The 27,621-nt window shown below is 41.2% G+C and overlaps 12 protein-coding genes across 12 annotated transcripts; 4 read left to right on the plus strand and 8 right to left on the minus strand.

Moving 5' to 3' along the window:
* Nucleotides 1–93: 93 nt before the first annotated feature.
* On the minus strand, nt 94–1,572 carry FA14DRAFT_113761 (VHS-domain-containing protein; the record flags this gene model as incomplete). Its single annotated transcript, XM_025496020.1, has 1 exon — nt 94–1,572. A coding segment is annotated over one exon (1,479 nt), but the record flags the coding sequence as incomplete, so codon positions are not given.
* A 346-nt stretch (nt 1,573–1,918) lies between these two features.
* Nucleotides 1,919–2,422, minus strand: FA14DRAFT_107481 (MRP-L47-domain-containing protein; the record flags this gene model as incomplete). The annotated part of the gene is made up of 1 exon (XM_025495810.1): nt 1,919–2,422. A coding segment is annotated over one exon (504 nt), but the record flags the coding sequence as incomplete, so codon positions are not given.
* Nucleotides 2,423–2,782: 360 nt separating this feature from the next.
* On the plus strand, nt 2,783–3,982 carry FA14DRAFT_158566 (uncharacterized protein; the record flags this gene model as incomplete). Its single annotated transcript, XM_025497974.1, has 1 exon — nt 2,783–3,982. One exon carries the CDS (start codon nt 2,783–2,785, stop codon nt 3,980–3,982), a length of 1,200 nt encoding a protein of 399 aa, XP_025352055.1.
* A 455-nt stretch (nt 3,983–4,437) lies between these two features.
* Nucleotides 4,438–5,451, minus strand: FA14DRAFT_105502 (DUF500-domain-containing protein; the record flags this gene model as incomplete). The annotated part of the gene is made up of 1 exon (XM_025495745.1): nt 4,438–5,451. A coding segment is annotated over one exon (1,014 nt), but the record flags the coding sequence as incomplete, so codon positions are not given.
* A 1,503-nt stretch (nt 5,452–6,954) lies between these two features.
* On the minus strand, nt 6,955–9,259 carry FA14DRAFT_162655 (acetyl-CoA synthetase-like protein). The gene has a single exon (XM_025499711.1). The coding sequence runs from the start codon at nt 9,158–9,160 to the stop codon at nt 7,025–7,027; it is 2,136 nt and encodes a 711-aa protein (XP_025352057.1). The 5' UTR covers nt 9,161–9,259; the 3' UTR covers nt 6,955–7,024.
* A 276-nt stretch (nt 9,260–9,535) lies between these two features.
* Nucleotides 9,536–9,837, plus strand: FA14DRAFT_182547 (DUF1909-domain-containing protein; the record flags this gene model as incomplete). Its single annotated transcript, XM_025501219.1, has 2 exons — nt 9,536–9,550; nt 9,622–9,837. The coding sequence occupies 2 exons, from the start codon at nt 9,536–9,538 to the stop codon at nt 9,835–9,837; spliced, it is 231 nt and encodes a 76-aa protein (XP_025352058.1).
* Nucleotides 9,838–11,109: 1,272 nt separating this feature from the next.
* FA14DRAFT_139595 (MFS general substrate transporter) lies at nt 11,110–13,014 on the minus strand (the record flags this gene model as incomplete). The annotated part of the gene is made up of 1 exon (XM_025497082.1): nt 11,110–13,014. The coding sequence occupies exon 1, from the start codon at nt 12,829–12,831 to the stop codon at nt 11,110–11,112; it is 1,722 nt and encodes a 573-aa protein (XP_025352059.1). The 5' UTR covers nt 12,832–13,014.
* Nucleotides 13,015–13,989: 975 nt separating this feature from the next.
* FA14DRAFT_92845 (putative mitochondrial porin) lies at nt 13,990–15,086 on the plus strand. The gene has a single exon (XM_025503080.1). It carries the CDS (start codon nt 14,118–14,120, stop codon nt 15,006–15,008), a length of 891 nt encoding a protein of 296 aa, XP_025352060.1. The 5' UTR covers nt 13,990–14,117; the 3' UTR covers nt 15,009–15,086.
* Nucleotides 15,087–15,625: 539 nt separating this feature from the next.
* On the minus strand, nt 15,626–16,316 carry FA14DRAFT_105541 (POZ domain-containing protein; the record flags this gene model as incomplete). Its single annotated transcript, XM_025495746.1, has 3 exons — nt 15,626–15,650; nt 15,730–15,919; nt 16,235–16,316. Coding segments are annotated over 3 exons (297 nt in total), but the record flags the coding sequence as incomplete, so codon positions are not given.
* Nucleotides 16,317–16,504: 188 nt separating this feature from the next.
* On the minus strand, nt 16,505–18,176 carry FA14DRAFT_92889 (putative guanine nucleotide-binding protein alpha-1 subunit). Its single transcript, XM_025503081.1, has one exon. It carries the CDS (start codon nt 17,873–17,875, stop codon nt 16,814–16,816), a length of 1,062 nt encoding a protein of 353 aa, XP_025352062.1. The 5' UTR covers nt 17,876–18,176; the 3' UTR covers nt 16,505–16,813.
* A 5,939-nt stretch (nt 18,177–24,115) lies between these two features.
* Nucleotides 24,116–25,609, plus strand: FA14DRAFT_139606 (putative vacuolar atp synthase subunit D). The gene is made up of 2 exons (XM_025497083.1): nt 24,116–25,320; nt 25,395–25,609. The coding sequence occupies exons 1-2, from the start codon at nt 24,294–24,296 to the stop codon at nt 25,421–25,423; spliced, it is 1,056 nt and encodes a 351-aa protein (XP_025352063.1). The 5' UTR covers nt 24,116–24,293; the 3' UTR covers nt 25,424–25,609.
* Nucleotides 25,512–27,458, minus strand: FA14DRAFT_151205 (RIO1-domain-containing protein; the record flags this gene model as incomplete). Its single annotated transcript, XM_025497465.1, has 1 exon — nt 25,512–27,458. The coding sequence occupies one exon, from the start codon at nt 27,456–27,458 to the stop codon at nt 25,512–25,514; it is 1,947 nt and encodes a 648-aa protein (XP_025352064.1).
* Between the last annotated feature and the right edge of the window lie 163 nt (nt 27,459–27,621).

Raw genomic sequence — 27,621 nt, forward strand, 5'->3', positions numbered from 1 at the left:
AGACGAAGTTGCGAAATTCGCTTGAGGAGAATATTGGTACTGTGGGTTGGTCATGTGCTGCTGATGGCCAGAATGCCTAACATCTTGTTGAGGAGCATAGTAGTTGTTTTGGCTTTGCGGATGGTTTCCATATGCTCCATAAGAAGGTCTACTCATTTGAGCATCCAACAGACCATCATACAAGCGAACAGCCTCTGACAGCTTGTCGTGCATCGAAGCGAGAACGCCTTGCCGTCTTGTTGCTTCATCAAGACTCTTGGCAACTCTGGGCCTCACTGTTGTCGCACGCTCATAATCTGAATGAAGCTGTTGTTGTCCAGGACCAACTTGCCATCTGCCATTTTGTCGTGCAAATCTCTCTTGCGAGAATGCATTTTGCGAAAATGTCAAGATGGCATCAACATCTGAAGCTGGCAGCTCCAGTGAAGGCGGTAATGGCAATGAGGATCCTTGCGGGTGACTAGAGTATGTGTTTGTTCTTGGTGTCGCGTGTCCGTCATCATCAGGTGCACTGGGTTGTGGAGGTGCATAATCACGAAGACTTGCAGCAATTGCAGCTGCCAAATCAGGATCATCGTCGGCATCCGTACCTTCCATCATTCTTCCGTCAGCTTGTCGGGTTGGCCTTCCTTCTCGGAACTCTGGCTGTGAGGGGGCCGAGCCTCCTGATGCTTCAAGAGATAGCTTGATTGCCAGTGCCAAATCATCTTCTTCCTTCTTTCGAGCTGAGCTTCGATTGTTCTTACCAGAGCTGGCTCCAAGCGTATTCGATCGTTGATGCGAACCAACACCACCTCTTCCAGATGGAACGACAGTAGACTTTGATCTCGAAAGTCTGGGTGTAAAGCCATCGATTATTGGTTTTGGCGGGGCTTTTCGCAAGAAGCATCCTTCGCATACCCGTACATCTTGTCCTACACCGAACCAGGGCAATGCCATATTCTTACTAGAGCAGTCTTGACAGAATACATTCCCGCAATTACGACAGTGATGCTTTCGGTTGAATGTCGTAAAAGCTGTCCTACATCTCGTGCACACATCGCTATCTGTCCATTCGGGTGCCGTTAGGGTTTCGACCAAAGCCGCACTTACAACAGTGTTAGGGTCCGAAGCTGGAAAGTCAAAGCCGGAAAACTTGAGTGACTTGTATGTATCAATAATGTAGCCCATTTGATGTGGTTTTGATTCACTGATCTGTGCCCAATCTTGGATGAGCTTTAATGCTTTCGTCTTTACATCGTAATTTGGACCACCGGGTGTGCGTAGAATGGATTCAAGATTATCCATAAATTCTTTCGATGCAACTTCTGCCAAAAAGTGATCTCCTCCATTCTTGATACAGATATCCGTCAAGCCAAGGGCGAGTAAGACAACGTTTGGATTCTTGTGAGACAACCTTTTCTTGATTGTTTGCATAGCTTGTTTCGGTGGAACCTGTTTAGATCTCACTTGATCACAAATCTCTAAATTTAGAGCTATATCCTCTTGTCCGGCCGGTAGAAGTTCGGATGTTGCTTTCTCTACCATCTCGCCAAAAGGATCTGCTCCCCATGATCCAAACAAAGAAGCCATCTTGACAAATGTATCTCTTTCGAACTGATGATGGAGGTGGCGGAAGGGTGAAACTGCAACGCGTCAGCTGCATTGGCATGGCGCTTTGGACACAATTATCATAACTGCGCGCTAGGAACTCAGCCACAAGGGAAACATACGCCGATGACACAATTCCATATCACACCTGTTCAAATTAAACAGCGATGATCATTTGATACAAATACAACATTGAGGGAGAGAATCACAAAAGTACAATTGCTGGGTGAGATCATCAGGCCTTTTGTTCCTCTGGGGACTCTTCGTATAGATTTTCTTCAACGGTTTCCTCTTCTTCAGCCCACAGAGTACCTTGAGCAGCTTTGTCTTGAGCATCAAGAAGTGCTATCCTTCTCTCGTTCAAAACAAACTTGATTCTTGCCATTGTCTTGCGAACTCTTGCTTCAATACGTTTACCGTTGTAATTTGCTAAAGCAGCAAATGCTGTTGCTCCCGCTCTTTGAATTTCTGTTTTTGTGGTTGCAAGTTTGTTTCTTTCTAGCAAGCATACGTACCATAATTGATGTAACTCTAGACTACTCTTTGTTCGTAATTCTGCTGCCATCCAAGATCTTCCACTGCGATCTGGTCCTAGATCGGACACTGCCAAAGCGACGGGTACTCTTTCCTCTCTTGTTTGACCTTCTGTTCCAGGTAGCTTTACCTTTCTACTTTCTCTTCCGAAGAACCCTAGTAGTGGATGACGAGGGTATTCTTTGGTCAATTGATAGATATCTTTTGGTACGACTGTCTTTTCTTGTGAGGCAGGTCTTGTTGCTTCGACTCGAGGTGCCGAAGATGTGGATGGTGTACAACTGAATGCTCTGCTGGAAAGAGGAGCAATTGATGATCTCATGGATCCATTTATCGACGATCTACTTAGTTGCAGCATTTTGTTTGTAGTCTTTGTGGTGATCAATCGATTGGTGATGGTACAAGAAAGGATTAGCTTCTGTCCAGATTTTTTTCTTCTCACTGGTGCAGACACGTGAATCATTAGCAACAATAGCGCACCTTCTTACAGCCGCGTAAGAGCAGGGCTAGCTTAACTCCACGCCTGTGAATGTAACACAAGGTACCGACGTATGTCCAACACCTAATCAATTCTTCCAATTAAACTTCATTGACAAAAAGCTCCATGCTTTCCATTTTGTGATCACATTTATGTTACGGGCTAGACCGCTTTCCCATCATGCCTAGCTATGCTGATTTGATGGCAGCACGTGATCCTGCTCCTTCGGCAAATCGAGGTCCAGTCCGCTTATGGATCTCAAGAGGTGAAGTGAGAAAGGCTTTAAAAGAACGGGAGTACGTAGAAGAAATTTGGCAAGAAGAGGAGATAATGGACACAGACACAATCAATATACCTGAAGATGATTCGGGCTATTCTTCTGCATTCAATAATGACGTAAATGGTCTTTCAAGGGATAGCTTCGCTTCAAGCCTTGCAAGTTTGGGCAAGGGAAACGCTGGTGTTTTGCTTGTTTTGGACACCAATACACTTTTGGACGCATTACCGTTTTGCACCACAATGTTCACTCAGTGTTTGGCTCGCAATGCCCATGCAATGAGTTTGGGAAGATTTACAGTAAGTCCTATTTCCTTCATCGTTCCTAAAGTGGTTGTCGGTGAATTGGACAATCTCAAAACACGAGATAAAACAAGAGATAGAGCTCAACGAGCCAACAAATGGATTTTAGAAACTATCATTCAACAAAAAAGAAGAACATATACACTTCCTAATGCTCAACAAAATCAAGTGGAATTACTTCCGGAAAATGCATGGGCTTTGCATATCGAAAATAATGCTCATTATATCAAATGTCTTCAAGATCCACTTTATCGTGGTGAATCACCCGATGATGAAATCGTATCGCTTTGCAGTATCTTACAACGTGATTCTGGTCAAACGGCATGGCTTTGTTCGGATGACATCAATGCAAAGTTACGCGCAGAAAGTGAAGGTATAATGACGTTTTCCATTTCCAAGTGGATCAAAGATGAAGTAGGTTTCGCCAGAGAAGGCAAAGATGAAAGCCTTAGCAAGAGCATATCTGAAATGATTGATCAATGGATTGATCAGATGGGTATCCAATCAACAAATTTGTCCGGCCAATCGCAAGATTTCGGCAGTCCGACACAATCGTCAAGTATGACAATCGACAGTCCTCCAACTTCACCGAATTCAGACCCGAGGCGAAGTCCAAAGCAAGGGCTAAACGATAGCATGCATGCAGTGAGTAATTACACCTATCAACCAAGACGTAATAGCAGACCTCAAAATGGCACCTCACGATATCCGTCTCGAACACAACACTCCATGCCAAACACACATGTTTACTCCGCCACTGATCGTACATCCGGCTCATCAATGTGGGCAAGCAAGCCTTGATCAGACGTTTACGACAATTTTCGAATTCTTTAATATCATTATTAGCATCTGTATATTATCATCATTCATCCATATACCATCATCATGTAGCATTCTCACTTTACAAATCTTCCATTTTATCTTGTTAACCCTATTTACTCTGTGTAGGCCGGAGGTCCTCCACCGGCGACATCTTTTGAAGCAGAAGATGTGACAGTTTGTTGAGCCTGTGTAGTCTGTTGCGTTTCAGGGATCAAGGTTGAGCCGCTTGGGACTGCTGCCTGTGGAGGAGGTTGCTGACCGCCAGCGACTGTTTCTGTGAAAGCTGGAGGTTCATCTGCCTTTGCAGACACTGGATCCACAAGGTTTGAAGCCCCACTTTGCGAGGGTTGATCGAGTGGTGGTGGAACACGACGAGTAGTCTTTGAACCACTTGCGTCCGCACTTTGTTCTTCGCCATCCTCTTTTCCACCGAACGGTGGAGGAACACGACGAGCGGTCTTTGCATCACTTGCACCAGCATTCTGTTGTTCTTCATCCTCCTTTCCCATCGCTTCCAACTCTTGAGCCTCTTCTGCTGAAATTCCAATCTCACCTGGAGCCAGACCCTTTGGAATCTGATCTGTTCCATAGACGCCTTCTTTTCCTTCGGCAGCATACAGTGTTGCCCAAAGAGGATGAACGGATTTAGGAGCTGTAACTTTTCCAGCGAAAATTTCTGAAACCTCTGCCCTTTGATTATAAAGACGAGCATTTGCATCATCACGTTTGAGAACAATCGTTCCGTCCAATTGTAAGCCTGCATAAGCACCTTTTGACTTTGTATAACTCCAGCAAGGTGAAGCATCAATGCCGGCATCAAGCATAGCTCCATTGCCCACTGGGCCCGCAGCAACAGACAATTCGGCGCCAATTGATACTTTAGGATGTGTGAATGCTTTTAGAGCTTCGGGTTTGCGAATGACCAAGACAACATCGTAAATGTCTAAACCGATCAAGAATCCCCATCCGATTGTGTGCACTAAAATACCCGAAGGTGGACTCCAAGAACCATCGGGTAATCTTGCCATTACGACACCACTACCACCTGAACCTGAAAAACCAAAACCAGTTCTGAAACAAGTCATAATTGCAATTCCAGCTGCACCCTGCAAAACTTTTGGTGGAATTTTTTTGATAACTTTTTGTGTTTTGCGTGAAGAATATTTATCTTTTTCAGCTTGTGTTTTTTGTACGCCTCCTTCTACACCACCAGTCTTTTCTGCTTCTTCACTATCATCTGCTTGAACTCCATCAAGAGTGAAAGTTCTCAAAATTCTTGCTGCTTTGTCTAATTCACCTTCAGCCAATTCTGTTGGCCAAAAAGCTTCTGCTCCTGCTCTACCGGCTAATTTGTTTGCACCTCTTCCAACCGGTTCCAATACTTTCCAAACTCCCGTTTCTACCTTTTTATACATATCTCCTGCTTTTTGAGCATTTGGAGTTGCTGTGAATGATTTCCATTTATCTGCCAGCGTCATTGTGTGTATTTAAGACGATGATGATGGTTTTGAGAGAAGAACAACCCTATCCGAATATGCTCTTTTCAGGAGAAGGCTGTGTACTCCACAATGACACAAATGCACTGACATGTCGCGGATAAAAAGGCCGAACATATTTATTTTAAGCTGTGCCTGCATGATGGCTGTGTATTTATGGCGGACTCACTTAGCGTCAAGGGAACGTTGTACGTACGAATTACATAATCATCACAGTCACGCTTATGAAATGGTCATCCAGTCGCAATCTATCAAGGGGTCAATCAAGATAGAGGTAGTAACCGATAAACCAACTAAAAGTTTAAAGTCTGTCTCGAGTGTGATTCACATCTAATCAAAAATACCTCATAAAGCTACATGATTTATTGTTCTTGCTGTAATTTTTCTAATTTACCGTAGATATTTTTTGTGTAAACCATTTCCTCACTTTGTCAATTTAATGATTTCTAATTCAACAAACAAGAATGCGTATTGAATCATTCTTCGTCCTTCGTATACCTTCCACAATGCTATTATTGTTGGTAACTATTCTGTGGTGAGTTTCATTCCAGTAGAGAGGAAACTTTAATGATTTTTAATAAATTTCAGAAAAAACAAACTTTCATATCGGTTTTACACAAATGATAAACCAAAAATTCTGCTTACGACCTAGATCAGCTGTACCAAACCGTCTTTAGTCAGGGTTGAATTGTTACTTTATTTCATCCTCTCTCGATTCATCCAAAATTAGAAACACAGTCAAAGCTGGTCGTGCTATGCTTAATGCTCAATTGAAAGAATGACCGGAAGAAAGAGAGCGGTTTTGTCAACCATGGAAGATGAGATTGATATGTTGATGACACATGCAAAAAATAGAATGATAGAACTGCAGCACCTACGATTCCCGCGTGGTCCCCCACCGCAGTACTGACTAGGCGATACCGTACTTGACTTCGCAGATCGAACGGGATACGGTACTTTCACGGTTCTATGGCCGCAGATATGAGTTTAGGGTGTATTGTACAATATGAGCTGACTGTGAGGGTAGGTAAGGCTTGAACACGATTCAAAATCATCTTCTCTGACTGAGGTATTCTTCTTATGGAGCATGATCAGAATTGGTCATACTATAATCATCACTCAGTTGATAGAATGATCTGTATAAATAAAAAAGAAAACGATTTTGTCAAGTATAAAAGATAAGATTGATAATGTATATTGACGTCACATGCAAAAAGCAAAAAAGAGATGATGGAACTGCAGCACCTAGGATTCCCGCGTGGTCCCCCACCGCAGTACTGACTAGGCGATACCGTGCTTGACTTCGCAGATCGAACGGGATGCGGTATTTTCACGGTTCTATGGCCGCAGATATGAGTTTAGGGTGCATTGTGTAACATGACCTGACTATGAGGGTAGGTAAGGCTTGATCACTCATTCAAGACTATATTCTCTCGCTAAAGTACCCTTCTTATGGGTCAGATAAATTATCGATTCAGTAATTAAAGGATTAAACACTATATTGTACATATCCAGGATTATATATTCATTTTTGAGAGGCAAGATTCTTTTTCAATACTTTTCCAGCATCACTCTTTGGCAAAGCATCAAGCCAAGTAATACCGGCAATCTTTTTGTATCCCGCAACTTGTTCATTAACACGTTTGAGGATTGAAGTTGCAATTTCATCTTTTGCCTTTTCGTCTTCAGGTAACGTTTGACTTGGAACGATAAACGCCCAAGGAAGTTCATTGCCATCGTGTGGATCAATCGAACCAATAATTGCAGCATCTTTCACACGTTCATCCTTGAACAAGATTCCTTCCAATTCTGCCGGTGAAACTTGAAAACCTTTTGATTTGATAACATCTTTTAATCGATCAGTGATCTTGATATATCCACTTTCATCAATCTTTACCACATCTCCCGTCCTTAACCATTTTTGACCGTTTTCATCCGTAAAGAATGCTTTCTCGTTTGCTTCTTCGTTACGTAAATAGCCATGCATCATCTGTGGTCCTCTCAACAACAGTTCACCGGGCTCATTATGTCCCAATTGTTTTCCCTCATGATCCAAAACCATTGCTTCCGTATTGGGTGCTAAAACTCCAACAGTATTAGGAGCAATCTTTACGTCACTAACGGTTTGCATCCCAACGATCGGACTCATTTCAGTCATTCCATATCCGTCCGTACAAACGATTCCTAATCGTGCACCGACGGCATTTGTGATTTCATCTGGTAAACTTGCTGCTCCACTGGCAACACGCCATAATGTAGAAACGTCATATTTGTCCACAAGAGGATGTTGAGCCAAAGCCAGCAAGATTGGAGGAACAACAAACCCAAAGGTGATACCATGCTCTTGAATACTGGATAGATATGTCTCCAAATGGAATCTAGGTAAGATGATGCGTGGTGTAAGAGTGTGAATGGCCACTAAGTTTACCAAGAGACCATAGCAGTGGAACTGGGGAAGCACATCGATATGAAATTCTTGTTCACCTTTTGGTCGACTTTCAATCCTTGCAAATCCAGTTTCGCCAAGGTATTGCGGTGCAGGTTTTTCCTCTGGACTGGAACTGGGACTCGAAGCGGAACTTTCGCTCGCTTTTGGAGTACCATTCTTCTCAACTTCTACGACCGCACCAAAGCCTTTCTTAAATTGACTTATGAGCTTATTGATACCTTTTTTGGACGTCTTCTTGCTCGCTTCTCCTTCTTTTGCGGGTGAGGCCTGCACTTTCTTCTCCGGCCTATACTCTTTCCCGGCACCTTTTGCTTGTGCTTTGTCGTACCAGCCATCCGTGCCATCTTTTGAGAACCTGGCACCGTTTTCCACAGCCTTATTCATGCGGTCATACAGCAAGAACGTAGCTTGGATCGTATTGGATACCAAATTGCCATGCGTTAGCACAACTGCTTTTGGTAAGCCAGACGTTCCTGAACTGAAGCAATAGACTGCTGCATCTGTACTTTTTAGTGCGGTTGCTCTTTCTGACACTTTCTTGCGATCTTCTTCGCTAATCTTTGTTTGGGTTCCAAGAAGGACGTTCCGAATACCTTTCTTGTCATCATCTTCGAATACCAAAACGGCCGGCTCTCCATCAAGCTTATCGAATCCGCCAGTGTCTGCGTCTCCCTTTTCCTCGAAAGCCAATCTGGCAGCTTCTTGAGCTCGTGTGAATGGTGTTTCTAGAGTCGTTGCTTTGGGCTGTTTCTTATCCTGTGGCTTTTGTAGCCCAGCATCGGCGGTTGTGAAAATTGCTCTTGCACGGGTCATACGTAATTGATGTGCTAATTCGTTTGGTTTATAAGAAGGATTACAAAGTGCCGGTATTCCACCTGCCATTTGAATGGCTAAAACGATTGGAACATAATCATGTTGGTTTGGAGAATAAATTGCAATCACATCACCTTTTTCGAATGGTTGATTTCCTTGATCGAGTTTACCATTAATCAAACCATTTGCTATTCCGTATGCTAGTTCGCACATATTTTTCAGACTGAGTGCTTTTGCATTGGGTCTTGATGTGAATGCTTTTCCGGAAGAAGGAGGTGGATAGAGGATAGGTTGTGTTGAACGATCAGACGTTTGAGCTGGATCAAGGAGGAATCTAGGCAAGACTGCCTCTTCCCCTTGAGGGAGGTCAAGGGTAGGATGAGGTGATTTGAATATCATGATGTAGGGATGATGGTGTCAAAGAGGGATGCTAATCTCTTTTGTGGCTTATCATTTTAGTACCGGTTGATTGTATGTCCGTATCATGTGAATGCTAAAAAGAGAGTGCATTATGCATGACTTAGAATATTCCCATTTCACAAGACAAGCATATATTCATAGCGTGAATGAATTGACAAGAGCGGAAAACGGAATCCAAATCTAAGGCAAGCAAGCACGTGTGTGAAATGCTTAATTTTTGGACACATGCACGACACCCTGCCTGAAATGCACTTTTGGAACTTTTGGCTGAATTTGGGGAAACACACACACAAGCATAGACACAACCATCCCCTCTCGAATCATCATCTATACAACCTCGTATTATCGGACAAGATGGGTAACGGAAACGTGAGTAGATAGAGCAGTGGGAATAGAACCTACAATCGACTTACACGACCACATCTTGACACATACCACAGAGAGCGATTCAAAAGCGTGAAAGGAATGCAGCAAAGACAAAAGGAGGTGATGCAAAATCACAACTGAAAGTTAACGAAAAAGCATTAACAGTAATCTGTCAAACATGTCGTCAAACATTCTTATCAACTGTTCGGGAAGGAGAATTAAAAGTTCATGCGGAAAATAAACATAGTAAAACGATCAAAGATTGTTTTCCAATGTTCACTCCTGCATAATAAGCTAGGGTTTTACGTACGAGTGGATATGACGGACATCATAATATTCCATTGACGCCCAATCACTATCGATATCCCTTCCCGCCTCCAACAAATTCTACTTGCTTTTTCTCCGCTCTTTCGTTTCGACTTATCACATTGTATTCTTTCATTTTTACCCAATAGATCACTTCAGCATCGTGACATGCTTTTGCAGTGAAAGAATTTGGCATTCCTAGAATGATTGTCGGATCAAGCAAGGAAGAAGTACACGCAGACTGAATATTGAGTGCATCATGAGACTTTTCACAGGTGCAAATGAGAAGATTGTTTTTGGTGTGGATATCTGTCACATTCATACCTTTCATCTCCTCGGAGTCCGAGTCTGTATCGATCTTGAAAGATTTTCATCAAAAGAGCACAAACAAATATTATATGAACTCTCATAATTTCCGGCACCGCGCTCTTCGCAATGTATATCACATAATTTATGTTCTTCTGACCGAAAAATTTTCAAGATCGATTTACACTCGAACACGGAAGAAATGAAAAGCTTAAATACGACATCCATCCATCTTCTTTCTTTGCATCTTATCTTCTCTACCCTATCAGAACCTTGACAAGCTTGTCTGCAATACACACTTACTCAAAATGAAACTCTCACCATTTCTTTCGACCATCTGCGTTTCAGTTGCGATTCTCGTTCACCTTGACTTTGCGCTTGGAGCGCCAATCAAAGACCCTTTACGTGAAAAATACGAGGTAGCATCATGGAAAAGGCATTGACTTACCTAAGTAAGTGCGTAAACTTTCCCCCTTTCTTTGCGATGTGATGGTGACTGATCGTATCAATGCTTTCATCTTGTGCTCGACATACTCTAATTGACAGGTCACACGTTCTTGCGCCGGCGATAGATCCATCTTCCATGGTCAAACACTTTCCACACATTTGCAGTTCGACATATCAATTTCTAGGCAATTGGGATGATCGAACCTTACATTTCTGCCGCCATCAATGGCTTTCAAATTCCTATACGAGATCTGGCATCTCGAATCGTTCATTTGCTTTGGGGAAGGGGAAATTATCGACGTTGTCTATTAATACACTCTCATTTCATCACTTTCGATTGGTCAAGAGGTAGATTTGATCATGTTTCGTAATATGATATTGCTCCGTCTTTGAATTTGCGATTTTCGCTCATACTGCGCCGGCGCGTAGGAAGGAAAGTCATAATCGCTTCTCTCAGATGTACGAAAAGAAACAAAAAGGATAAATTGAGGGTGAAATAAAGTCTACAATGAGAAACGGAAACCAGGATGACGATCTCCGATTGGTGCTTTAGTGATACCTTGTTTGACCAATTCTTCATAAGCGGCAATATTTCCATCACGTTTTCCGGCCGTTCTTGCAGCATTTTCACGATAACAATACAAAACATTAAGGGAAATACAAATCCAACCTAAACATAAACATGCAAGAACGATTGCATGTGGAACAACGTATCCTTTTGCTCCACCGAATTTGTTTTCATCATAAATAAAAGTGGCAATAAAACCTGCTCCGTTTGCGATCATAAGTTGCATGGCGGTTGAAGTTGCACGTTTATAATGACCGGCAGAATTATTTGCGATCAATGTTAAAATGCATGGAATAGCAGGATAGATTCCGAAACAAACCAAAAATACGGCTGCATAACGTGCATTATTGTCTTTTGTTGCAACGAGGATGATATAACCAATGATTGAGATTGGTAAGAATGCCATAATGTAAGGACCACGCATCTTTGTCTTATCGGAAAAGTATGCTACAATCAACACCATAATCGCAGCTGGCACAAAAGGCGGAACGGTTAAAAGTTGAACGCGAGTTTGAGTTGAATCAGGAAAGACACCACGTAAGATCGTTGGCAAGAAGAGAGTGATTGAATAAAGTGAACAACAAACACAAAGGTATAAGATACCCGTTAACCAAGTTTGAATGTCCAATGCTCCTCTTTGTACTTCATACCATTCAAATTGTTCTTCGTGACCGTGAGTGATTGTGCGCTCGCCAATTTCGGCGTCTGAACCGTGAGCGTCAGCTTTTTCGTTTGGCTTATCGAGAAGTCTATAAGTGTATGCACCAACACCAACGTCCACTTCAAGTGCTTCTTGACATACTTTACGTTCTTCTTCATTGAGATATCTCGTTTTCAAAACCGAATTTGGCATAATTATAATTGCAAAAATTGCAAATCCGCAAGTGATCACTCCTTCGACGATGTATAACCATCTCCATCCTTCGATTCCATTTGTATCCAAAGATGTTAGTCCTGCTGCCAAAAGACCTCCGAAACTACCTGCTAATGCAGCAGCAGCATAAAATCTAGCAACTCTTTGTTGAATTTGAAAACGTGGATAAAGAGTTGAGAGATACAAGGTGATACCTCCCAAAAGTCCTCCTTCTGCCAAGCCTAGTACTAATCGAATAACTAGGAATCCAGCGTAATTTCTCGTTGCAGCGGTACAGGCTGTTACAGCACCCCAAACAAAGGTAATCGTAGGTAACCAAATATTTCCACCAACTTTTTTGAGAATGATATTTGAAGGTAATTCTACCAAAATATAAGTCACGTAAAACACTGCCAAAGCTGTATTAAATTGCATTCCCACCATGCCTAAATCTTTTGTTAATCCTGCAATTCTTGCATTTCCCGCATTTGATCGATCGATAAAGTTTGCTAACCACATCAACAGTAACGGAGGAACAACTGTCCAATCCAATTTACGTGTACCACTTTTGAGTAATTTTGCTTTTTCTGGATCACTATAAAGTGCATCATGTGCTAAAGAAGCTTTATCGGCGATCTTACCTGCTCTTTGTTTCGTTGAATCTTGTGGGGAATAATGTTGATTTGATCCGTTTGACGAATCTTCTTCAATATCTTCCGTTTGTACCATCAATTGAGAATGCTTCTCTTTTTTCGTTTCATCAGGGGACATGTTGCCAAAATCGTTTTCTATTTCGGTCGACATTTTGTGATGAAGATGAGGGGAAAGAGGAATTCTTTTAATGAATAAAGGCGGGGAATGGATTGCTTTTTATAGTCTTAGCTATGACATTAAAGACATGATTCGCGCGAATAAACGTCGATCGGTGTAAGGTACACAGAGCAAGTCAAGAGGTACAGCTGCTGTTTAAACCGTCGGTGAAATGCGTGGGAGCAGTTTGATTAACTTATCGGAAAAAGGATATTTCTGGTTTATAAGTGGGGTGCATGTCTTATTGCATTTCTGGGCTAAAAGGATGAAATAAATGACCTCAAATGTGCTTTGATAGCGTAAAAGCGTTACAAACAGATTGCTCTTCTTAAAATACTGCTGTGCAGTGGCTTGGTGGCAGTTTATTAATTAAATAAAAGCCTCTGCCTTTATAGTTCCCCCGCATTATTCAATTCCCGCCAAGAGACACTAAACGGAGAAAGCGATTAACTTGATCGGGAATTCCGCTAAAAACACAAACACTGCTCTAGCGCCTCAATAGAAAGCCACGTCGGCTTTTAACTCTCACTTTCCTCGGTTGTAACTTTCTCATTCCCCACTTTAATTGATCGGAGATGACTATAAAACCGGCGACTGCTAAGGAAAGGAGAGGAAGCAGATATGATTACTATCTTTGTATCTCGTTAAGGAACATGTATTACTGAATGACAGATAGCTTTCTCTTGGCATGATATCTTTTCGGCACCCTTAACCCTTTCAAGAAGAATTGTCTTCGTAGAGCTATGAGAAGAAGGTAACTATAAATAATTCCTACTTATGGCTTCATCCTATTATAATCATCTCGAACAAGTTGTCTTCAAATTCAACTCTATGAACATTTGCGCTGACGTAAGCAATCCACTCCACCGATTACCGGGCATCCTCGGACTGGATTCCGTGTTGGCAAGCCCTGGCACGCGTTGTTTCCAGGGCTTATGAATTGATTCATAAACCCCAACACACCCTGCCGCGCGCGAATATTCATCTTGCTGGGCGTACACACCTGTCTAGCCAGCCAGCCCATTGGCGCGCCTGTTCTTTTTTCTCAATTTTCACGATTGGAAGAAAAAAAAAAAGACGACACGTTTTGTGCCTGAATAAATATCTCCGGTAAAAGGCGTGCGTGCTTGCGTGCGTGCGTAGGTGTGTGGTGTTTGAGTGTACGTGCGAGTGAATGAATGGGCGGCGTGCTTGGTGTCAAAGGTTGTGTGGTTACTGTTGCCAGCCCAAAGTAACATCCACCATAACACCCATCATCCTCTCTTTATTTGATTGTTACAATGGCTGCTGCTTCATCTCAACCCGTTCCACCAAGCTGGAAAGATATCGGCAAAGCTGCCAATGACTTATTGGGCAAAGATTACCCAATTCACGGTTCCACCCTTGAAGTCAAAACCACAACACCAAACAATGTCGCTTTCAAGGTTTTGGGTGTTCGTGATTCAAAGGACAACAAGATCAGCGGTGATTTGGAAGCCAAATGGACCGATAAGAAGAACGGTGTCAACTTCACTCAAGCATGGTCAACTGCTAACGTTTTGAAGAATCACGTTGAATTGGAAAACCACATCGCAAAAGGTCTCAAATTGGAATTGATCACAACTTTGATCCCTGACAAGCAAACCAAGAATGCTTTGATCGCAAGCACTTACAAACAACCCGGTTTCCACACCAGACAGCACTTGGACTTGTTCAAAGGTCCTTCCGTCACTGCTGATGCCGTTTTGGGTCGTGATGGTTTCTTGCTCGGTACCGAAGCCACTTACGATGTCAAGGATGGCAGATTGTCAAAGTACAACTTGGCTGCCGCTTTCCATGCTCCTGAATACGCTGTTGCCCTTCACGCTTTGAGCAACTTGAACGTTTACACTGCAAGTTACTACCACCGTGTTAACGCTGATATCGAAACAAGTGCTCGTGCCACTTATGACACCAAGGGACCTGCCAGTAACGTTAACTTGGAAGTCGGTACAAAGACTTACCTTGACAACGCCGCTTTCGTCAAGGCAAAGATTAACAACTCCGGTATCTTGTGCTTGGGTTACACTCAAGCTTTGCGTCCTGGTGTTAAGGCATCTCTTGGTTTGGCTTTGGACACTGTTAAATTGTCTGACAACACAGCCGGAGCTGATGCACACAAGGTTGGTGCTTCATTCGTCTTTGAAGCTTAAGATGGGTAGAGATTGTGCAAAAGTGGGAGAACGTTTGTTTGCTCCTCTTCTTCCCGAGATCATGCGGCAATTAGAAGAGGAAGACGAGACTACAAGTTCTTTTTTGTTCGCACTGGCGACAGGGATCACGTATCTTTTTTCTTGTTACGAACCAAACTCACTCTGTAAACAAATAAACTAAAAGGCGACAGATCGATATATACAAGAAGCTGGAGATGAGGTATAACGTCCTTCCGTCTAATGAATGAATACATCTAATGTCAGAGTATGTGAGAGAGTGTGCGGGTATGATAGAGAGAGCTTTCGTTGAAGCGTAGCTCAGGTTCATTGCGGGCTTGATATCGTGCGAAAACTATCATTGATCTTAATTGACAATTCAGTGCGACTCGATGATCAAAACGAGCACAATGCCGAATCAAATGTCATAGCCCTATGGCTGGTCATACTTTTAGTGATCTCCAATTTTATCACATCTTCCTCACGATTAAGAATTGAAACGAATTCCAGATCTGCTGCTCAATCCGAAAAGAACATATGCGCTTGATTCGCGTTGATACACACTTCATGATATAGCTAATGTACAGGTTTTTGGGTGTTTGTCACAAGGTTCAATCTTCTTCAAGGTAGTCAGCTGCCATCAGACTGTTGGAGAGAGTGAAAACATTATCATCTCGTTAGCGATCTAGTCATGCATTCTCCAGTCACCCTTCGCCATACTCACAGTTCAACGGCAATTTCCGGTTTGATACGATGTTGAAAATCAGGTATATCAACATCTTTTGCATCAAAGTAACGTGCATTCCAACACAAATATTCCACAACTTTCTCTAGAATAATTCCACGAATGTTTGGAAATTTTACAATACTCGTTTGTGCTTCTGCAAATCCGTTTTCGAATGGAAGTTCCATGTCTGAATCACCATCATCTCCACCGCCGCCGCCGCCAGCTGTATTAGAAGCAAATGGGTTCACGTACCCATCTGGATCGGCTCCGTTTGTGCTTGTTGAGTGCGATCCTTGAGGAGGTGGAGTAGCACGTCCGTTCATCGAATCCAAGTTTGCCTCATCGTCCCCGTCCGTTGGAGCCGCAGAAGGTGTTCCATTCGGGATCGTTTCCAACAACTCTGAAGCTGAAGCATTGGCAGTGTTAACTTTCGCTGCTGCTGATGATGCTGCTTTTTGTCCTCTTCTAGCCATATTACTCGTCCTACTTTCTCCCAACATACTCCTTATAAAAATTGAACGTAATGCGAACCGTTTATCGATCACGAATTGATAGTTGTCTTTACTGATCAACGTTACCCATTCTATATTTGGATTGGATGTTGATGATGCTCCTTTGCCTTTCGCCATCTTGAACAAGCACAAACAAAAGGTGGTGGAGGAAGGACGAGAAAAGTGTTGATGCATGCAGTAGCGCGTCACTTTAGAGAGAGTACGCGTAGATTGAAGATCATTAAGAATGAAGCATGTTCTTCTCACATGCCAATCAAGGATTTTGTCTAAATGAGATTATATTAAAACAAGTATGATAAAATCAAAAATCAAAAGAAGGTAAAAGATTAAAAAAGTATAAACAGTAGGTGACAAAGAAGCAATAGAATCGTAAATAGAGACTAAGCATTGATGATGATGAAGAGAACACATCCTCTTTCTTTTTTTTTTCTTACAGGTTGTGCTCTGAGGAATGATCTTGCTATTGATTGATTTGCAACGTGTGTGTGTGCAAATGAAAGAAGAATGTGCTGCTTTGATGGATTGGATATAAAGCTGACTTTCCGTTTCGTATCGCGATTGCATCTCATTTACAGAAGACCGCACGATTTGAGGTTCACTTGAATGATCACATCATTAACGGCAGAAATGACAAACTTGATTTGGTTGGTGTCTGTTGCACAGGTGAAGTGGGAATAAATAGTCTTTGAATCACTTCTGTTCAATCCAACGAATCGGTTCACAATATAATCGCATGCTGCATTATAATCTGATCCACCCGTATAATCAGGGAAGTAGTTGATCATAGGACTGTAAGGCAACTTCTGCTTGAACAAATCAATCTTGTTCAAGAATAGAATGATTGCCGTTCTTGTGAACCATCTTGAGTTGCAAATACTGTCAAACAATGTCAAAGCCTCTTGCATTCTGTTCACGTTCTCATCTTCGTACAATGTTTGATCGTATTCCGAAATTGCAACCAAGAAGATGATCGCCGTCACATTCTCGAAACAATGAATCCACTTCTTACGTTCCGATCTCTGACCTCCAACGTCGAACACCTTGTACTTCAATTCACCGATCTGGAAGTGTGTCTCTGTGATACCTGTGGATTTAACACGGGATCGTAGAACATCTTGATCACTTGGCAAATAGTTGGGCTGCGCCATACGCTCGATCGCATCAAAGTAGTATTGGGCTGAATCGTTCAATTGATACTCCCTACTTCTACCGAAACATTCTTGTACACCAGCGTCATGCCATAATCCTTTAACAGCATCAGCAACGTGCATCGGTAGATCATCCGTGTCCAACTGTGAAGGTAGGTTAAGAATCAATTCTGCTCTTCTTGCATTACCTCCATCTGCCAATGGGATATCCAATTGTTCCATAGCATCCAAGATCACACGCATGGATTGCAACGTATTCGAAAAGATGATTTCCTTGTAAGATTCACGTTCTTCTGCCGTATACGATCCTAAATTGATTAACTTCATCTGTTTTAGAATCGTTGACTTTCCTGATTCTCCCGCTCCCAATAGTAGCATTTTGATCTCATTTCTTTGTGCTAGACGATCCTTTTTCAATTGTGCCTCGATCTCATCATTGCGTAATTGCCCTTCCTTATCGACTTTGCTGACTCCACAACCCATCTTGAATGGTGGTTATCTGGGGTGGGGGTTGTGAGATGATTGTATGCTGTTGTGCTTCGTGGTATAGAAGGAGGGGATGAATGAATCAAATCACCAAATCTTGCTAGGTAGTTCGATGATTCTTGGATACGATGGACGGAGTTTAGATGTGACCAAAGCCAACTTTCCTTCTTTTCTTTTCTTCCTTTTTTTAGAGAGAGAGTCGGGTAAAATGCAATTTGTGATGAAATTGCCAAATTGGATGCGGTGCGCCGGTTGAAATAAATGCTTTAAATGAGTCGGGCCAGGAAATTTCGGATGAAGTGTGATTCGCGGCTTTGCTTTAAATGATTGCTTTGAATTTGTGGTTCACTTAAAACTTTGCTCAAGTTATGAGAAGGTGTGATATATTTGATATTTGATCAAATCAAATCTGATGTGTTTTTTTGTTTGGCGAAATCTGAAAGATGGACGTCTAGAGTAAAGTGAGATTAAGGAGTGAACAAAAGGAGATTGTTTAAGAGAGGGCGCCTTCAAGTCGGAGTTTTACCTTTCGCCCTCTTTCTTTCTTTGTGTTATGCGGCTTTCCTTTAGTTGTACATAAAGGCAGTCCAAACGAATCGATGGAGGTGGGGAGCGGTTGGATGGATTATATAGGCAAGAGGAGGAGGTCAGGAGGATCAAGGAGACTGTTGAAATGCCTGAGTAAAACACAAAAGGAAGCTTTTTTACACGGGGTCATCGAACGGGCGCGTGTTGTTTCTGAAGGGCAGGCAAACGGCGAGCGTAAATGCGCGCCGACGGTATAAAAAGTGAAATTATGATGTTATGAGAGTATGTATATCCTTTGTCCTCTTTTCCCCTCTTTCGTCAGGCCAAAGAACTGTGCACTTTATGAATGACGAAGAAAGGGAGGGCTGGAATAAGATGCATACATAGTAGGTGGTGGGAACTGAATGACATGACTGAAAACATGCCTGGATGCCCGCGCGCGCGGGCAGTTGAGCCGTGTATTTTGAGTGTGTATTGTGCGTGCCGCGCCTAATAAGCCTAAAGGCTTATTAGTCGAGGCACTTACGCTGTGTTTTGTGTGTGTTCCCGCGCCGTAGGCGCGAAGAAAAAATTTAGGCACTTTAGCACCCAGTGTAGAGGTTCACAGAACATAGATTTTAGCGCGTTTAATGGTTCCCAAATATAGGGAATAAAAGTTAATGTAAATTTACTAGGTAACTCCCCGCTTAAAGAAATTTTTTTTAAATATCATATTAGTTCCCAGGGAACCTTTTAGATCTGGAATATACTAAGCCCCATTCCTGTTTATTCTTTACTACCACCCACGTGTGAATTTTATACATGTAAGCAGGCTACGGACCTCGTCGTCGCCATCTCGGTACGTATTTATGACTGAAAAAGCTTGATATATCGTATAAAATCTTATTAAACGGTATATAATCTCTATAGAAGTTGATTCTATATATTTCTACGAGTTAAATAATATAGAAATCGAATGCTAATCATAAAAACTATTAATTCTACTTTATAACAGAAAACCTTTTTACATTTATATATATTTAATATGATTAAATCGTGAAAATGGCACCAAGAAAAGATATACCAAACTATAAACGACGACAAAGCGGTTGTAGTAGGTCCCACGGGGTTCGGGCTATATTATCTGCTAGTCCAGAAGTAATTTTATCTAATATTTAAGGTACAAACGGTGAAAATACAACGAATAAGCGTAGACGCATAGGATCTGACCGTATTCAAAATACACCGGTCTCTATGGCTCCTTCTACTCTATAATCTATCGATAAAGAACAGGCAGAAGAAGATCTTAATGAGCTAGCAGATAATATTGAAATCGTTCTAGAAGATAGCGAATCATTTATAACAGGACACGAAGCCCGCGCTCCTTCAGATTATACTCAATCTCAATAGGCAGATTTATCTAGAATGATTTTAAATGATATTATAGCTCTATCAACTCGGGTATCATATAAAAGCTCTATTCAGTAGATCCGAAAATGGATAAGCTATAAAATTGGTCCAGACCGTATAAAAACACCGAATCCGCTTTTCTAAGAAAGGAGAAAGTATTATAATTATAAAGATGCTCTTGATATTCGTGATAAAGATAAGAATATAGATATTTATAATATTTAGATTTAACATCTTACCCGTGAAGATAGAGAAGGAGGAGTATAAGCTAAAACTATAGAAGCATATCGAAATATATTGAAGTAGTATTTTACATATCACCTAGGATATAGACAGGAGAAGAATCCGGTCGATAATTCTCTCTAGACATAGATAGCGACCTCCGCGTTACGACGTCAGATCAAGATAGAGAAAAGAAAACGTGTTCGAAAGCATGCTCAACCTATACTTTATCAGGATCTATAATATATTTTAAAGGAAACTCTTTATGATCTTAACCAACGATACCCGTTGCTCGATTCCGGTAAACTTAACCCTAATATTTTAGTTGATAGAATATATACAGAGCTTCTATCGTGCTTTATGGTGTTTACATATCGGTTTTAGGTAAGAGTAGATAAGATATACGAACTTCGTTAGTATCAACTCGATATGATTTACTTAAAGTTTCACACTCATTTACAGGCCGTCAAAATATATGTTATCTATAGGAAGACTAATCAGGACCGTCCTGATAAGGTAAAGAACTATAAATTATAGGACAAAATAAATAGACTATTAGTAAGTATAGTAAATGCTATAGAACGATAGAAGAAATATTATCGTTTAGCCGCTCAGACCGAATCAACCGGTGAAAAGAAGGTTTTTCCTCTTTAGAGTAAAGTAACAGGTATGTTAAAAGCTTCTATAGATACTAAACTTCTTACGGCTGATTTAAACCGATATCTGGCCTCGTTACCCGCTTATTCTCACTATAAAGAGCTTAAACATATTCGCTGGATATCCTATTACTTCTGTAGAGGTGGTGTATAAGATAAAGTAATCTATACTCTAACTTATAACGAACCACGGCGTTCGATTGTCTATACTCAGTGGTGGGGAGGCTAGACAAACGATATAAGACTCGATACACTACTAAAGTACCTTATCAATGATATATATATTAAGGAACAGATATTTGATAACACAGATAACCCGGATAATGATTTTATTATACGAGAAGGTATAGGTAGTAAGATAAGGCTTTCAGAGGAACGGTAAAGACTTGAAAAAGCCGAATCTATGACCAGTACACTCATGGAAAACCTTAAGTAAATATAAAAGAATATAGATAAAGGAGAGGAAGAGAGGCACGAACTTCGACGTCAACTTTACGAACGTCAAAGTACCCAACCAGTATCATATATCAATAATATATATGGCAACAGAGTGTCTGTTATTCTTCCTCCGCCTCTACCTATTATAACAGATAAACAACAGGCTCTGGTGTTCTCGATCAGTCAATAACCATCAATATTATCAGCTTCTAGTATACCTATAAATCCTATATTACATCAAGAGACTACTATTACTATAAATTCTATAAACAGACCACCTTTACAACCAAGTAGAGCGATTAATCAATCTCAACAATCACCATAAGCTCAATCAGCCCTAATAAACGCATCTAGACATCAAATAAATATAACTATACCGAGTACAAAAGGTATCTTAGCTCTCGTGAAACTTTAGGAGGAAGGCGAACCCCGCATCTCGTTTAAAGCATTAGTAAAGTGGACTCCAGATGACATCAAGAAGAGTCCTAAAGCTAGTTATTATATACGAAGACATTGTATTCGTAAATATTATACATCTTTATCACTACCGGATGGTTCACCACCTTATGATTTTAATACAAAGTTTAGTATAACCGAGGAAACGACAAACCGGATCATCAGCGAGAAGGTTAATCAGTTAGGAATCCCTATTAAAGGTCTTACAAAAGATCAATTAGCATTAAAAATACAAACTACCAGACCACGAGGTTCGTGATTCCTGATCAAAGAATATATATTCTATCTAATCATCGACTATGATACAGATAAGGATTATACATTAATTATTGATCTTTATAAGTCATTCCTTATTTATTATTATATCTACCGAGGTTCGTTCTCTACTTCCGCCGTTACCGCCCCTTCCACTATTTCAGGTCGTTATTAATTACGCCTTTCAGGACGATCATTTACGCTATCGGATCTTAGATCTCCCTATAATATCCCTGCTATATAAAGACCCGAAAAGACGGTAACCCCGCTATATATAGACCCGAAAAGACAGAAGAGACGGTAGTATAAGGTCTTTGATAAAGTGTAAAAGGGTCTATAGGAAATATGAAAGATTATAATATCTATGATGTTCAAAGAGGGATGAAAGGTATATAAGACCACTATTTTCTAATATTTTGATCAATCTCCTCAACAACGGTCTTCGCACCTCAATTTCAAACAAATTCTTTTTACATCAACTTCATTCAAGCATTCTTTAAAAGCAAAATAAGTATTCAAGAACGTCATAGCGCAAGTCTAGCTCGTAAGATCGTCAACAACGAAGTCCATGCTCGTTCAGAGTCCTCATCAAGTGAGGGAGATAGGGTCGTTTCAGGTCCACACCTAATATACTTAGTCGAGGAGGACCTTCTAAACATCTCTCGGCAGCAATTATACAGGTATCGAGCTATATTTTTCAATAATTTTAAAATAAGAGAAAGTATTTTAAATGATGGTATAATTAGTCTAATGACTATAAGAGAAGGAAGAAGATTAAATGGTCAAGTAGTTAATATGCAAAATTATGTTATAACAACATAAGCTTACCGTTTATATCAACTTTTATCAATATATAGTCTTACAGGTGATGATTTAGACGATAATAGAGAACTTAATCGTGGTGATATAAGGATAGTATGTCTAGTATTGGCTAATACTCGTGCAAATATACCTACTCGTTGTCTTTTATACAGTTTACATGTAACGAATACAGGCCCTGAGGGCCGTTATCAAGCTTTAGGTGGTCGTCATCAAGTAAGACCTGAAACTCCTCCTCAGGAAGTACATAGGATACCATATCGTGAAGATCAAACAGCAGTAAATACAAGAAATCGAAGAACAGCCTTCGTGGAATAATATCATCAAAGATTAGAGCCTGGCCTTCAACGTTTTATTGATCAAGTACGTCAAGCAAACTTAAACTTTCGAGACAGACTTACATTACTTAGAGAAGTAAATACTAAAAAGTTTATTTTTCTTTTATTCTATTTTACTAATATTTCTTTTTCCTCTTTTATTCTAGACCTTAAATAAAATTACGGTCTTATTTAATAATAGATAAGAAGGACTTCGAAATAATATGATACGACGTAACCGGTAAAACCCTAAAGCCCGAGCCTCGGTATCAGATAAGGAAGAAGAAGAAGATAAGGATGAAGAGGAAGATGAAGAAGATAGGGAGGAGGATGAGTGGGAAGATGAAGAAGATGATGAATTAGAAGATTGATCATACTTTCATATTTCATTTTTAATCAAATCATTTTTTTATCTTATCTAAGTTTGTTTTTAGCTTCCCGCACACCTCTAAGTCTTATCTAATATATATGCATTAACACTGACTATATGCTTATACAAAAAGAATTAATTGGTACTGCCCTTATGCCTTACAAAAGTGTGAACAAGTGGGAACCTATGCGCGTTTCCCATTTTTCTTTTATGCGTACATACAATTAGCGTATTATCATTCAAACCTTCTCGACACACTTGGGGAGAAAGAACACATGAATTGAATTTTAACGCTAATGACAGCCATACGCCTTCGATTGAATTACGCCATGCTTGTCTTGTTCATCGTTTATTCAAATTAAGGTTTTACACTACGCCGCCCACAATCGAACGTCGATTAGCAAATTCAGCATGCATATACTCGACAAAATATATCAAACAGATCATCTACTTCGAAGTCATCTCATGCTCGGTTCCGTTTAATGAACATGAGAATATTCCCATCACTTTGCAAAAGATCGGTCAAATTGTTGCTCTCGTACGAATACATACCAGGTACGAAATCATGAGCATAGATCCGATATGAAGTGAGGTAATTAGATCATTTGAGAATTTACCTTTAAATCACTTCATCAAGTTCGGATATTATTTGACTGCATCTTTCTGCTACTTACGTAAGAAATGATTTGCAACCCAGCTGAATGATGAAGGTATTGAGTGACTCCTCATGATCATCATGATCATAAACGCAGGCACAGGAAGGTACACGTGCTTTATTCTCCGCTGAGGGCCGTGCGTGTAAGATATCTTTGGCAGGCTTAAGCAGCTTGAGTCGCGTTATCGAACTCGCAAGCGCATACAGGGGCACACACTGTGTCTGATTATGTGATTCACTGCCACCACTTCTCTTTTGCAACCATCTCATTTGTGGGGGGATCATCATACCAACCTGAAACCCAGTCAAGATGGAGATGATCACATTCAACGCTCATTATGGCTATGCAGAAGGACTAGTGCGTGGCTATCAAATGGGTTTATTGGGCAGTCAACAATATGCAGCTTTGGCACAATGTGAAACGTTGGACGATCTGAAGATGCAATTAAGTGCGACGGATTATGGTAACTTCTTGGCAAATGAACCTTCACCACTTTCAACTTCTACCATTGCAGAAAAAGCAACGGGTAAGATGGTACAAGATTTTGATTACTTACGTCAGAATGCTTCAGGAGATTTAGCAAAATTCTTGGAATATCTAACGTATTCTTACATGATCGATAATGTGATCTTGCTCATCACAGGAACGCTGCATGAACGTGATACACATGAGCTACTACAAAGATGTCATCCTTTGGGCAAGTTTGAATCAATGCCTGCACTTTGTGTTGCAACCACAGTCGAAGAGCTTTACAGAAGTGTATTGGTGGAAACACCTTTGGCACCTTACTTCCGCGATTGTCTCTCTGCGTCAGATTTGGATGATTTGAACATTGAGATCATTCGCAATACACTATACAAAGCATACTTGGAAGACTTTTACGACTTTTGTCAGAAATTGGGAGGGCCTACTGCTGAAGCAATGACAACTTTGTTGGCCTTTGAAGCAGACCGAAGGGTACTCAACATCACACTAAATTCCTTTGGAACTTCATTGTCGAAAGAGGATCGCGCACGACTGTTCCCAAGTATTGGAAGACTATTCCCAGCAGGAAACAATGTTCTAGCAAGAGCAGATGATATCGATCAAGTGAAAGCCGTTTGTGATTACGTACCGGAATACCGAGCCTTCTTTGGAGATGCAACCGCATCTTCTGATGGAGATTCTCCCGCTGATGGATTAGAGGACAAGATGTTCAAGGAAGAGACAAGATTAAATAAGATTGAAACTATCAATCAATTCCAATTCGGAGCGTTCTATTCGTGGCTAAAGTTGAAGGAGCAAGAGATTCGTTCGATCACATGGATTGCAGAGTGCATTGCACAGGGCGTTCGTGGTAAGTTTTATGATGAAATGAATACGATAGAGATATGCATTTACTGATCGTCTCCCTATTTTCTGACCACACAGACCGCATCAGCGATTTCGTCAACGTGTAAGCCTGGATCCGCATCATTGTACATATCATATCATTCTATCAACTATTACGTTAGTGCTATTATACAAAGAAAAGGAAAGGACTTCTTGTCACTTCTTGCTGGTGCGCATACGTCTCTTCTTTTCCGCTTTTGGCATCTTTGTCTTTCGCTTTTCACGAGCGGCTTCTTTAACTTGCTTTTTACGTTCCTTCTTTGCATCTCGATCTTCGTGACGATGTCCTCTTGGCGTCTTTTTCGTTTGTCCGTCTTCTGCGCCTTCTTCACTGTCGCTGTCTTCCTCTTCATCAGAATCATCACTGTCCGATCCATCTTCCTCTCCAGCAGGGTTCTCCGTTGAGTTTTGCTCTTTTGACCGACCATCAACGCCGATGACATTTGCATAAATGAGTCCGTTGGCATGTCCCTCATTGCGTTGTTCGATATCACGTTCAGGATCAAAAACTTCATTCAAATTTTGCGGAATATAAGCTTGTCTAAACACAGCATCGTCGAAAGTTTCGTTGGTAGTCTTGCCTGATTCTGCTTCTTCTTGTGCATTCATCATCATATTGCGAACTCCCTCGGAAAGCTCTTCATCACTTTCGCCTGGTCCACGTGTAATGTACTCGAACTTGCTGAATGGACCACTGGCAAGAGTTGCAAGTGTGTTAAGTGGAGCTTCTTTTCCGGTTTGTGAAACAATAGCTGTCGAATCATCAGTATTGCTCTTGCCAGCACTTTCTTCTTGTCCCTCTGTCCTAGCCGGCGTGCGAACGATCCATTCAAAAGTCTTCCTAACACCCAAAGTTTGAACACCTCCCCTTTTTGCAAAGTATTCGTCAACATGTGCAATATCCGCACGTAAAAAGTCGAAAGCGTACGGATGATCATGTTCGACCGATTGAGAAACATCAATGATGTAAAGATGTTCTTTGTGATATAAGATGTTATACTCGCTCAAGTCTGCATGAACCAAATGACACTGATGATACATCACACGCATGGCCACCATCATTTCCACATACAAATTTTCCCAAATCATTCCTTCGCCTGCTTGTCGTCTTTCGTCGATTAGCTTTTCTGCGTCCCTTAAGCGAGGACTGTTTCTTCCTGTTCCATCTTCCAAGAATTCCATCACCAATACGTGATCGCGCAATTCGATCGGCCTAGGGCAACGAATACCAGCTCCCACCAATCTCTTCAAATTTCTGGCTTCCTTTTCGGCCCATAATTTGACCATCTTTCTGGGATTATGACGAGCGTATCCATGCCTGAATCGGAACTCTCCTGTGATGTAACGATCACGATCTTTGAATACCAAGATGGTAGTCTTGTAAATCTTTAGAGCTAGAGGCAGTCCTTCTTCGTCCGAATGAGTTTCGCCATTTGCTACCATTTCTCCTGTAGTGACATATTTGTACGTGCTTGCATGATAAACATTTGCTTCTTTTCCCGTACTAATGACTCCATTAATCTCTTTCAATAATCCACGTTGCAACATCTTGAACAAGATCACCATCGTGCGTGGATCAAGAACTTGTTGTACGGTTGATCTATCACTTTTATCACGAACACGTTTTTCTCCCATGCCAGTATTCCCTTTTCGCGGTACGTTTGCACTCAATGCACCACCTGTGATCGCACTGGGATCATACGTATCATCAATACGCATTTGAGCGCCGAACTTCTGCCGCAGACTTGATAGTTGTTCCTCTATCTTGTCAGCGGGTGTGCGATTTGTGTTTGTGTTAATATCATCAGCCTGTTTTCCTTCTTCATCTTGAGCTTTCGCAGGCGTGCGTGATGGTTTTGCCTTCGTCCTTCTTGCTCGATTCATAGCCGGTAATGGGACATTGGATCCAGATGCATTCGAAGATGACTGACCTGCAATTTGTGCCAATTGTCTTGATCGATTGAACATCTTTGTGAAATCTCCACGTGCAAGCTCCCAATCAGCATCTTCTACTCGTCCCATTTGCTCTTCATCTTCTGCAATTTCATCTTCGAGCTGGTCTTCGTATTCTTCGCCATCCTCCTCCTCCTCTGAATCTTCCATATTTAGTCTTTGTTCTGTGATGCTATGATGCCTGATCGACTGCTCCACCTCAGCATCATCGAACCGTGACACTCCCTCATCATTCTTACTCTTCAAAGTGTCCGCAGCCATATTGTGTGAGTGATGGTATCAAGTCAAACTTGAATTTCAGCACCCTGCAAGT

Source organism: Meira miltonrushii, assembly GCF_003144205.1.
Source record: "Meira miltonrushii strain MCA 3882 unplaced genomic scaffold FA14scaffold_6, whole genome shotgun sequence".
In the NCBI taxonomy this organism is placed as follows: Eukaryota; Fungi; Basidiomycota; class Exobasidiomycetes; order Exobasidiales; family Brachybasidiaceae; genus Meira; species Meira miltonrushii.

Coding starts and splice junctions, on each gene's coding strand:
- FA14DRAFT_162655 (XM_025499711.1), bottom strand. CDS start 9,160: ATGATATTCAAATCACCTCATCCTACCCTTGACCTCCCTCAAGGGGAA.
- FA14DRAFT_92845 (XM_025503080.1), top strand. CDS start 14,118: ATGGCTGCTGCTTCATCTCAACCCGTTCCACCAAGCTGGAAAGATATC.
- FA14DRAFT_92889 (XM_025503081.1), bottom strand. CDS start 17,875: ATGGGTTGTGGAGTCAGCAAAGTCGATAAGGAAGGGCAATTACGCAAT.
- FA14DRAFT_139606 (XM_025497083.1), top strand. CDS start 24,294: ATGGAGATGATCACATTCAACGCTCATTATGGCTATGCAGAAGGACTA. Junction 25,321..25,394: donor CATTGCACAGGGCGTTCGTG/GTAAGTTTTATG, acceptor CTGACCACACAG/ACCGCATCAGCGATTTCGTC.